The sequence below is a fragment of the Antechinus flavipes genome, chromosome 1 (assembly GCF_016432865.1).
Source record: "Antechinus flavipes isolate AdamAnt ecotype Samford, QLD, Australia chromosome 1, AdamAnt_v2, whole genome shotgun sequence".
NCBI lineage: Eukaryota > Metazoa > Chordata > Mammalia > Dasyuromorphia > Dasyuridae > Antechinus > Antechinus flavipes.
This window is the reverse complement of record NC_067398.1, coordinates 494501430-494514212: the sequence shown is the minus strand read 5'-3', so window position 1 is coordinate 494514212 and position 12783 is coordinate 494501430. Positions and strand designations below refer to the sequence as shown.

General features: G+C 36.5%; 1 protein-coding gene across 1 annotated transcript in view; it reads left to right on the top strand.

Moving 5' to 3' along the window:
* Nucleotides 1-12783, top strand: part of LAMA3 (laminin subunit alpha 3) — a 299158-nt gene that overhangs the window by 198247 nt on the left and 88128 nt on the right. Inside the window, exons 36-37 of the mRNA XM_051970336.1 lie at nucleotides 11060-11204; nucleotides 12596-12736. Coding sequence (XP_051826296.1) covers nucleotides 11060-11204; nucleotides 12596-12736 — 286 coding nt within the window. The remainder of the gene's footprint in view (nucleotides 1-11059; nucleotides 11205-12595; nucleotides 12737-12783) is intronic.

Genomic DNA, 12783 nt, shown 5'->3' with positions numbered 1-12783 from the left:
GAAGGCTAACATTTCAACCTTTGATCTTCACCACTGCATTCTTTTCTATCTTCATTTTGCTCCATCACTTAACCTCCTGTCTGTGGTATATTCAAATCATTCTTCTAATGGCAGCTTTTCTTCTTCCTTCAAATATGATAGAAGTTGGATCAGATGAATTTAAAGACCCATTTTAATTATGAGATTTCATAGTTCTATGATTCAGTTGCTTGAATCTTTCCATATTTATAAAAAAATCTCTTGAGAGGGAAGTAGCAAAAAATTGTAGAAGAAACTCCTAAACTTAGTTGTGCAGATCTTTTGCACTTCTGTGTATAGACTGCTATGATTAATTGATCAGGATGCATGTCTGAAACAAAGATCTAGAGTGACCCCCAAAAATGATCCAAAGAGTAGTACAGTACATGGTAGACTAGCTTTATATTGAGGGGAAAGGGAAATACCACAAAAGAAAAGACCATGGAAATCAGGAATTTCAAAATCCTTTTATTCTCCTTGACATCCTGAGTACTGTTATTGTTACTGTTGCTGATATTTTAAGAGATATTTCAAGAGTTGTTTTAAAAGGAGACATTAGTACAACTAAAAGAGACATTTAACTCAGTCTGTTGTAAGAAAACCTTCAACAGTAACATCAATCCCCTATTGAACCTTTGGTAAAGATTGATTCAAAGCTGTCATGTTTCCTGTGAAAATAAAGCTCTGTAGTAAGCTGGCTTACAAAGAAGCAGAGATCTGACCTGAAAGTTGGAAGACTGTGATAATAAATGAAAAGACAGTTGCCTTTCCCTTTTGGAAAAACAAACAGAGGGAATAGGATCTTTCATTTGACACTGGTTAGTTAGAAGTGGAAAAAGAAAGCCCAGCAATAGCAAACATTCAAAGTGAAGATTGAGTCATTAAAGCTCTCTGCATACCAAAGGGACATTATTGCAAGATCTTTTGATCACAGGTGATGAAAGACAAGATACCAAAAAGGAAGCAGGGCTCCTGGGAGCTTTGAAATGCCAACATAAGCATGTCATGACATTTCAAGGTGTAGTATAGGAGAGAAGAAGAGAGAGAGAGAGAGAGAGAGAGAGAGAGAGAGAGAGAGAGAGAGAGAGAGAGAGAGAGAGAGAAAGAGAGAGAGGGAGGGAGGGAGGGAGAGGGAAGGAGGGAGGGAGGAAGAGAGGGAGGGAGGGAAGGAAGGAGGGAGAATGATGAAAAATTATATTTTATATTTCACATGATGTTCTCTGCATATAAGTTAAATAAGGTAATGATAAATAGCCTTGTCTTACTCCTTTTCCAATCTTAAACTAATCAGCTGTTCCATATTTTGTTCTAACTATTGCTTCTTGGCCCAAATATGGGTTTCTCAGGAGACATCTCTTTGAGGACTTTTGTTGTCAAAGGCTTTAGTACCATCAATGAAGCAGAAGAAGATGCTTCTCTGGAGCTCTCTTGCCTTCTCCATAATCCATCAAATATTGGCAGTTGGTTTCTAGTTCTTCTGCCTCTTTGAAAATCTGTTTGCTTTTCCAGTTAATTTTTGGTTTGTATATTACTGAAGTCTACTTTGCAGAATAGCATTGCTGGCATGTGAAATGATATGAATAATTTTAGGCATCATTCTTCTTTAGAATCAGGACATAAATTGATCTTTTCCAATGACCACGTTGAATTTTCCAAATTTGCTGGCATATCGAGTGCAAAGTTTTAACATCATCTTTTAGGGTTTTAAATAGCTCTATTGGAATTCTATCACCTTCACTAGCCTTATTGTTAACAATACTTCCTAAGGCTTACTTTATTTCATTTTTCAAATTGTTTGGCTCTAGATCAGTAACCACACTATTATGGTTTCAGTGATGATAAGGTCTTTCTTGCATGATTCTTCTGTATATTCTTGTCACCTTTTCTTAATCTCTTCTACTTCTGCTAAATTTCTTACAGTTTTGCTTTCTATCATGCTCATTTTTGCAAGGAACATTCTTTTAATATCTCTAATTTTCTTCAAGAGATTTTTTGTCTTTCTCATTCTATTGTTTTCTTTTTTTTTGCATTGTTCATTTAAGAAAACCTTATCCCTCCTTACTATTCTTTAGAATTGTCCATTCAATTGGGTGTATCTTTCCTTTTCCTCTTTCCCTTTCTTTTTTCTCTTTTTCTCAACTCTTTGTCAAGCCTCATCAAACAGTCAATCAGTTTCTCTTTCTTACTTTTTAAAAACAGAAGCAAGCATAGATAGGTATAAAATAGGAGTAATGATGAGAAATTTGTCACTAATCTGATTATCTTGTTTAGAGGAAGCTTGAAATAATGTGTATATCATTTGGATACTCTTACCAGTGTTTATTGAACTTTAAATCAGGATTACAAACCTGACTTTGTAACCTTGCCTCACAATGAACTATGTGACTCTGGGCAAGATGCTCTCTCAGCCTCAGTTTCTTTATCTGAAAAGGGTAGCACAACTATCAAAGGAGTTGTAAATGAAATGAGATAATATTTATAAAGAGCTTTGCAAACCTTCAAGTGCTATGTGAGCATTAGCTATTACTAGATTCTTTTTACTTTTGATTCTCAAACATAACTAAAGCACTATGAGCCGTGGATTTAATTCAAAGATACCATAGTTCTCTTGCGTTTCAAACTTTTTCATGTGTATTTCTATGATCTTGGTTTTTTTGGGGATTTTAAAAAATACCATCAAAGTTTTCATGCCAATTTAGGTAGCAGAAGGGAAAATTCTTTTAAACTAGAGATATGGATGGGCATATGATTAATCAGAAATTACTTGGTAATTTAGAAAATAAGAATTCAGAAAGAAATTAAGAGACTGGAGGATTATTAGTATATTAGGAGAAAATAGTCACCAATAATGTCTCAGTAATATCCAAGGGAACAGTCAGAATATAGTAGGAGGCTAAGTGAAGTTCAACAAACATTGATTATACAGATCCAACAAAGGATCTGAACTCATGCAAAACATTTCTCAGTATTTGTCCTTAACTTCCCAGGTGTAGGGATAACTCAGGTTACCTTGCCATTCTCCAGCCTTGTTCTTCTAGATAAATTGGAACTATAGACAGCTTAGTCTTACCTGAATTGTGTTTTTTTTGGAGGGGGGGGTTGCTTATTTTCTGCAGAATGTAACTTTAATTTTATTTTTTTTTCCTTTTTAAAAATATTTTAATAGCCTTTTATTTACAGGTTATATGTATGGGTAACTTTACAGCATTGACAATTGCCAAACCTCTTTTTCCAATTTTTCCCCTCCTTCCCCCCACCCTCTCTCCCAGATGGTAGGATGACCAGTAGATGTTAAATATATTAAAATATAAATTAGATACACAATAAGTATACATGACCAAACCATTATTTTGCTGTACAAAAAGAATCAGACTCTGAAATAGTGTACAATTAGCCTGGAAAGGAAATCCAAAATGCAGGCAGGCAAAAATATAGGGATTGGGAATTCTATGTAGTGGTTCTTAGTCATCTCCCAGAGTTCTTTCACTGGGCGTAGCTGGTTCAGTTCATTACTACTCCATTGGAACTGATTTGGTTCATCTCATTGCTGAAGATGGCCAGGTCCATCAGAATTGATCATCATATAGTATTATTGTTGAAGTATATAATGTTCTCCTGGCCCTGCTCCTTTTAGTCAACATCAGTTCGTGTAAGTCTCTCCAGGCCTTTCTGAAATCCTCCTGTTGGTCATTTCTTACCGAATAATAATATTCCATAATATTCATATACCTCAATTTATTCAGCCATTCTCCAACTGATGGGCATCCACTCAGTTTCTAGTTTCTGGCCACTACAAACAGGGCTGCCACAAACATTTTGGCACATACAGGTCCCTTTCCCTTCTTTTGTGATCTCTTTGGGATATAAACTAGTAGTAACACTGCTGGATCAAACACTTTTTGAGCATAGTTCCAAATTGCTCTCCAGAATGGCTGGATATATTCACAACTCCACCAACAATGTATCAGTGTCCCTGTTTTCCCACATCCCCTCCAATATTCTGCATTATCTTTCCCTGTCATTCTAGCCAGTCTGACAGGTATGTAGTGGTATCTCAGAGTTGTCTTAATTTGCATTTCTCTGATTAATAATGACTTGGAGTATCTTTTCATATGGCTAGAAATAGTTTCAATTTCTTCATCTGAGAATTGTCTGTTCATATCCTTTGACCATTTATCAATTAGAGAATGGCTTGATTTCTTATAAATTAGAGCCAATTCTCTATGTATTTTGGAAATGAGGCCTTTATCAGAACCTTTAACTGTAAAGATATTTTCCCAGTTTATTGCTTCCCTTCTAATCTTGTCTGCATTAGTTTTGTTTGTATAAAAACTTTTCAGTTTGGTATAATCAAAATTTTCTATTTTGTGATCAGTAATGACCTCTAGTTCTTCTTTGGTCATAAATTCCTTCCTCTTCCACAGGTCTGAGAGGTAAACTATCCTGTGTTCCTCTAATTTATTTATAATCTCACTGAATTGTGTTGTTAATGGACAGTTTTGTTGTTGTTCAATTGTTTTCATTTTTGTCCAACTCTTCATGTCCCCATTTAGAGCCTTTTTTTTTGTTTTTGCAGAGATACTAGAGTTTTATCATTTCTTTCTACAGCTCATTTTACTTATGAGGAAACTGAGGCACACAGAGTTAAGTGACATGTGCAGGATCACACAGCTAGTAAGTGTCTGAGGACAAATTTGAACTCAGAAAGAGGAGTCTTCTGGACTCCAGCCTGGCTCTCAACCCACTGTGCCTACTAAATACCCACAGAGGGGCAGCTGCTTTGCCACAATGGCAGCAGAAACCTACACACAAAACTCTGGAACTTTTGTGACTTATACCCATGAAATGTGTCTCTGTACCCTTTCCTCTGTGTTCTCACTGCTTCTACTTTAGTCTCAGGCTTTTATTACTTTGTTACCACGGTCTCCTTACTAGTTTCTCAACATTCATATCAAGGCTCTGTGATCACTGGTTCAGGCATAAATGAATGAATAGCATTTATTAAGCATTTACCCTATGCAAAGCATCATGCTAAGCACTGGGGATATAAATAGACAAGTAAAATAATCCCCATTATCAAGGTATTCATTGTCAGTTCCAACTCAGATAGAAAGGCCCTTAGGATACATTGCTAAGGCAATGACATTATCCAGAGAAGGAATAACTCAGAAATTCTCTGGAATAACAGCCATTGAAACTTCCTTTCTCCATAGCAAGTATCTTGAATTGGATAGCAGAGACACACACAAAAAATATCCACAACACCTTGGAGATACAGATGCCATGATTCCCCTGATGTTGTTTCCCTCCTTCCCCCAAAAAGGCAATAAAGAAAACACCCGTAAGCATATCTGCAAGAATCAAGACTTTCTCTTGCCACAAGAGCTCCCTATGACCTTTGGGTTATCATTACTTATACTAACCCTTGCTTGTTTTTTTTTAATAATTATAACTTTTTATTGACAGAACCCATGCCAGGGTAATTTTTTGCAACATTATCCCTTGCACTCATTTCTGTTCCGACTTTTCCCCTCCCTCCCTCCACCCCCTCCCCCAGATGGCAAGTAGTCCTTACATGTTAAACATGTCACAATATATCCTAGATACAATATATGTGTGCAGAACCGAACAGTTCTCTTGTTGCACAGGAAGAATTGGATTCAGAAGGTAGAAATAACCCAGGAAGAAAAACAAAAATCCCTTGCTTGTTCTTTGAAATACCCTGGCTACAACAGCCCAGAAAGAAGTATCAAGCAATCAACATGACCCCTAACAGCTCATTGCAACGCCCTGCCTACTGCCTAGACATAAAACCCTAACATTTCACTTGCTTAGGGAACTTGCAAGTAAGTTAAACTTTCTCTGCCAGTGTAAGTTGTTACCTTCTCAGTAATTCAGAGTCTTAGAGAACTCATCAGAGTTGAGGTAACATTCACTGGCAAATCTGAGTGTAGAAGAATTAAATTAAAGTATAATTGGGGAATGTTTAACAAAATACATAAAAACAGAATACAACAGATATATTAATTTGAGATTTCCAAAGTTAATGTATGACCCACAGGTCTCCACTTCTATTTGATTTTGGCACTATTAACCTAGACCACTGAGATGTTGAAAGATCAAACAATTTAGTTATGTTTATTAAGCCACACTGCCTCTTGGTCAGTCAGTCAACAAATATTTATTAAACAACATCTGTAAGTCAGGCACTGTGCTAAGTGCTAAGTAGGGTTACAAAGAAAGGCAAAAAAACAAACTTAGTTCCTGCTCTCAAGGAGTTTACTATCTGATTTTTGAATTAAGTTTGGGGTCTTTTTTCTTTGTTTCTTATAGTGCTTATTTAATGCAAAAAAGAATATAGACAAGATATATCTGTACTAACAAGATATAGACAGGATAAATTGGAGGTAATCAATAGAATGGCTGCTGTTCTCCACAACCCTTTCTGATTATGGTCATCACACTGACTGAACCACTTGCTAGAAGCTCCTCCAGCCAACCCAGTCTAAGCATCCCAGCTGATGAATTCTCACCTCAGAAAGCTGTACGGGGACAGAATTAAGAGGCTTGAAAAAATTTTCTCACAGAAGGTAGGATTTTAGCTGAGATCTGAAGGAAGCCAGGAAGTGAAGATGAGGAGGGAGAGAGTTTTAGGGATGCAGTACAGAGAGTGAAAGTGCCCAAGGTGAGGAGTTGGAGTATCTGGGGGAGGAACAGAAGGGAAGCCAATGATGTTGGATTGTATAATACATGGGGAAGGGCCAGGAGAGAAGTATAAGAGACTGGAAAGGTAAGAACGGACCACATTATGGAAGGCTTTAAAAATCCAAATGGAGGATTTTATATTTGATCCTGAAGGCAATAGGGAACTATTGGAATTAGTCCCAGGACAAACTAATTATCTTCCTATTTAACTATACTCCTCTCTGACTTTGTAGTGCAGTTCAGACCCAGCCTCAGACACTTACTAGCTGTGTCACCCTAGGCAAGTCTCTTAACCTGTTTGCTTCAGTTTCCTCATCAATAAAAAGAGCTGGAGAAGGAAATGGCAAACTACTCCAGTATCTTTGTCCCCAAAAAAGCCCAAATGGAGTCACAGACTGGACTGAAGTGACCAAACAATTGGCTTTACTGTTTTGTTCCATGGGAACACCATTGTCTTCCTCTTTGACAATTTGACAGTTTTTCTCATCTTCCATAACTAATAAGTCACCAAGCCCTATCAGCTTCTTCTTTGCAACACCAATTGCATCTGTGTTCACTTCCTTGTTCCCATGTCTCCTACATAGCACAAATTAATGTAGATCCCTAACAGATCTTTCTGCCTTCTTCTCTCTCCAATCCAACCCATCCTGTTATCTCCATCAGAATAATATTGTTTATGTTACTGCTCTGCTTAAAAATTTTCAGTCTCCCAAATGCCTAAGGAGAAGATTCCAGAGTCCCTCAATTCAAGAATTTCTACAACTTTCTTGTCTGTCCCGTCTCATATCATCTTAGTGTCCTGTTATGCTCCAGATAATCTGGAATATTCCTTGGCCCCCACACACTTATATAATCTCATACACTCAGTCATATGCAGTATTAACTCATCATACATATGCCCTGACTCCCAATTACTGATGTAAGTTCCTAAAGGTCAGGAGGTTGTATTATATTTGATTATATATTTGTTTTATATTATATTTGATTTGTTATTTTGCATCTCTCTTCTCCTACTTTCCTTCCCACCAAGACCCCCAGCAATGTCCAAGACAGTACAATGCACCCATCAGTCTGTCACTGAATATATATGAATGGATGGGAGTTTTTGGTTTCTGAATTAAGTTTGGGGTCTTTTTAGTTTGTTTCTTAGAGTATTTTATTTAGTTAAAAAGGGCCTGCTCCTCTTGGGCAGAATTTCTAATGTATGCTCAAGCATGCACTCACATACATCTTTTATGCTGGTTGTTATATAATGGTTGGCGCTGCGCCCATCGCTTTAAAGATGACTTTTGCTTGAACTGCAAGCCCGGTGCAGTTATCCTGGAGCTATGTGCTATGGGACAGGCATCTGCTGAATCTGCCTGCCTGTGGGCAACCTTAGAAATGTCAATCAGGGTAGCTGCCTTAGAAGCAGAAATTTCACTTGGAGGAATGTCTCAAGGTCAGGTTTATTTTAGGGCACCGAGGACTCACGGGTCTTGAAACAGAAGCAGACCTCCGGGTTTAATGCAGGGAGAGAACTTAAAGGCCACCCTGTCCAAATTTTTTCAGCTCATACAAGTGGAAAGTGGCAGAGCCTGGATTTAAACCAAGGCACCAAATTCAAGGTGCTTTCTGTTAGATATAAGTGGATAACCTGAAAGATCCAACTATTTCATTTTATAGCTTGAGAAACTGGAGTCTCAGAGAATTAGAATGAGTTGCCCAAAATCACATAGCACAGGGGAGATTTGAATCCAGGACTTTTGCCATGCCATAAAATAATATTTTAAATATTGTCACACACTAATTCTTTTCTTTTGTTATATATCCATAGTGATTTAATTTTTTTTGGCATTTCATTTATTGGCTTTTCATCTTCCTATTTTCTATCTGCTTTCAGCCTTCACAGTTCACCTGCTTATCCCATTCCTATTCCTGGCCCATATGCATCATCTTCATCATCAGGCTCCCTTGTACCTAGAACATAAAATGCCACCTCTTCCCAGAGACAGAGAAATAACTTGAAGTGTAAGCAATAAATTTGCAGTATTTAAGTTTGAATTCTGGCTCTTCTGCTTACCACCTATAGGCAAAGCATGTAACTTTTTTGTGTCCTAAACTGCTCTTCTATAAACTGAATATTTCTCAACCCTGGATTTTATAATTAACAATTTGTCTAGCTCAAATGTTTTCACTTCTTATTTCCATCCTATAAAAGAATTATTTTTGGTTTTTCAATAATATTAAAACAGTTGCTTTTTTTTGCCACCTTTCTTTAGTCTATGATACAAATCCTTCAGTCCCAGCTAATTTCATTGGTGATGTCTTCCTGCTGGCAGTTACCTATGGTGATCTCTCCTTCTCCTGAACTCCTATGGCTTTTACCATCTGGACCACTCAACACTCAGCATGTGCAGTGGTCCCTCCATTAAAGAATCTCCAGGGACCAGCTCCTTTAGGCAAAGCAGCTGTGACAAAAAAAAAATAAACAAAAACATCTTTGTGCATTTTGTGAAGAGCTACCTTCTCAATATATAAAAAGATTTTAAAAGCTCATTGCACAACTTATATTTCTCTTTATTCAAATGAAGTTAGACAGTCAACCTTAGGCAAAGCTGTGGGGTACCTGAGGTTCATCTTTTTTCCCCATCTTCCTTTCTCTGTTTTTTATGTCCAGAGCATACTTGTTCTCTTTTAATCCTGCCAAATGATCAAAATAAGAAAGGATCCAAAAGTCAGTTATCTATACTACAAAATACTCCTAGCATTTAGAAGAGAGATTTGGAAGATATCCTAATGTACCAAAAAGGAAAAAAATTGTCTTTAGTAATGTATATACCAATAGCTAGCATTTGTTAGGTACTTTAAGATTTGCAATGGGAAGAAAATGGATGATCACTGGCCATAGAAAAGTGTTGATTCATTTGAGTGAGTGTTGGACCATGTGACCTCTGAGTTCTCATCTGACTCTATAATTCTCTAATTCTGACTATTTTTCTTTGGTCATATTCTGATTGAAATTCATCTTTACTAAAGTGTTACCTCATCCATCTTATATTTTAGTCTCTGATTATGCAATGAAAGGCTTTCTCCTTGTTATAGAAATTTCAAATATCAGCAAAAAGATGGGGAGTTATTTTGGCAGGAAATGGGGAGGGGACAATCTTTTTCAAATTATATTTTATTTTTTCGCTGTTAAAATAATTTTAAAATATTTTTTAAATTTTGAGTTCCAAATTCTATTCCTTCCTCTCTCCTTACCCTCCCTGCTCCCTGAAATGGTAAGCAGTCTGATATGGTTTATAGCTGTACAATCATGTGAAATATTTCCATATCAGTTATTTTATACAGGAAAATTCAGATAGGAAGAGAAAAAGAGAGAAAGAGAAAGAAGAAAAGAAAGAAAGGAAGGGAGAAAGGAATAAATAAAGAAAAAGATATTCTATCACAATCATATAGCACAGCATGTTCAGCCATTTCCAGTATTTAGACACCACAAAATAACTGCCATAAATATGTTTGTACAAAATAGGTCCTTTTCCCTTTAAAAAAATCTCTTTGGAATATGGACCTATCAATGTTATACACAATTTTATATACCCCTTTAAGCATAGTTCTAAATTGATTTCCAGAGTGGTTGGATCAGTTCACAACTCCAACCACAGTACATTAATGTCTCTGTTTTCCTCATCCAGGAGATAATGTTGAAATAGCTCCTCCCCAGGGCATAAACTTTTTTGTTGTTAATATTGTGATAAATTTATTTCCATATAATTAGTTTTGCTTTGTAACTATATATATATATATATATTTAAATTTTAAAACATTCTGAAAAAGGGGTCCATAAATATCATCAGATTGCCAAAAGGATTCCTCATATACAAAAAGTTAAAAATCCCAATCTAGCATCTGCTCAGTGACCCCTAGACAATCTGATTTAACCTCCTTAAGGAAGGGGTTCTAGGAGTCTGGCAAAGCCTAGGGGACCCCCTTTCAGAGAATGGCTTTTTCCTGCATTCAAAATTAGTTAGACCAGAGGGAACAATCCATGAGGGAATTTTTTATGTTAGTCTATGGGTATAGGAGACAGCATAGAGGATAGCAAAATATAAGTGGATCTCATCCACTTATCTTCATAAGGACTCAGCGATATGAATCAAATGTACCTTAGAACCTGTTTTTTCTCTCAGATTTGATGAGTCTGAAATTTTAACTATGTGGAAGACTCCTAGGTATAAATAGCATCTGTTTAGTTGCCTTGGGGCAGTACTTTGCCTGGCATTATATTACAGATGGATATGGATAAATGCTCTAAGGAAAATAATGAATAATTTCTCCCTTTGATTTTCTAAAGATGCAAGCCCAGAATAACAGGACGTCAGTGTGATCGCTGTGCATCTGGATTTTATAATTTCCCTGAATGTATTCCTTGCAATTGTAACCGAGATGGGACTGAGTCAGGAGTCTGTGATCCATGGACAGGTGCATGCCTTTGTAAGGTAAGACACATCAGACCAGTTATCAGAAGCTAACAAATAAATGGTCCGTTTTTGTTTTGTTTTTATTTATTAATAAAAATAATTATAAATAGCATTTACATAATGCTTTAAAGTTTGCAAAGTGCTTTACAAATATTATCCTATTTTGTCCTCACAATCACTCTTGGCAGAAAAGTGTTATTTATTATCCTAGTTTTATAGAATAGAATAATAACAACATCTCTTCTTAAGATTGTTGAGAGTATCAGATAACATATTTGTAAAGCCTTTAGCCTAGTGTATAATAAATGATATATCAATGTTTATTCCCTTTTCTAGGACAAGGTGAATGTAAACTCTCAGAAAACTTTGTCTTTGTAGCTTTAGCCCAACATCTCATACATAGTAATTTAATAAATCCTTCTTTTTAAAAATTATTTTTCAATTAACAAAAATTGGTTTTTCTCCTCTTCCAAACCAATACAAGAAACATTTAAGAAAAGAATTAAAACCTGTGAAGATTTGAATGAACTGATGCAGAATGAAGTGAACAGAACAGGGAGAACAATTTCTACAATAAGAGCAAATGTAAAAACAAAAAAAAAAACTTTGAAAGACTTAAAAACTCTGGTCTACATAATGACCAGTCATGATTACATGGTGCCATTGATAAAGAATTCGATCTACCTCCTAGCAGAAGAATGATAACTTCTAGGTCTTATGAATAGTGAACGGGTTCTCTGCTCATTTTAACCTCTCCCATTTCCCATGTATCCTTTCTTTACAAGACTTGAGTATATTTCGTGATATCAGTGAAGAGCCTTATACTGGAGTCCTCCAAACAGCTATTGGATAATGATGGCAACTATGGGAACAGATATTTGTTTAAACTAATATATGTTATCTATCCATCTGTTTACCCATGTATATCTAGATAGACAGACAGACAGACAGACAGATAGATAGATAGATTTGATGGGACATGAGCTGCCCATATCTTTGGTACTTTTCATATGTGTTTGGGATAGAATTTTATCATCCCATGTCTTTTATTTATTTTTGAAAACTTGGGTCTTCCTATTTCAGCTAAGCTAGAAGGACCACTCACTGACCACATCACACTGCTAATCGGCAGTTTCCACCTGGACCAGTTTGCTCCTCCTTAGGCAGGCTGTAAACTCTCCCTCTCAGAGGTTTATTGGTGCCATATTTAGCACAAACATCCCATCAGCTTGGTACACTGAAGCTCAGATATCCAAGCTCAAGTAATCTGTACCTGGCCATCTATTTCTTTTAATGTTTTGTAACCACCTTTGTGCCAACACTTCCTATTTTCACAGAATTTGAGAACAAAATACTGTCAGGGGACTTACAAAAAACATACTGATCTCATTTCCTTTTTGCTTTAATAGGAAAATGTAGAAGGTGCAGAATGTAATGTTTGCCGGAAGGGGTCATTTTACTTGGACCCCACTAATCCAAAGGGATGTACCAGCTGCTTCTGTTTTGGAATAAGTGATCACTGCCACAGTACAAATAAGCGGAGGGCTAAGGTATGCCAGACATTGCAGTCTTTCTGCTTTTACGTGGTTGCCATAGA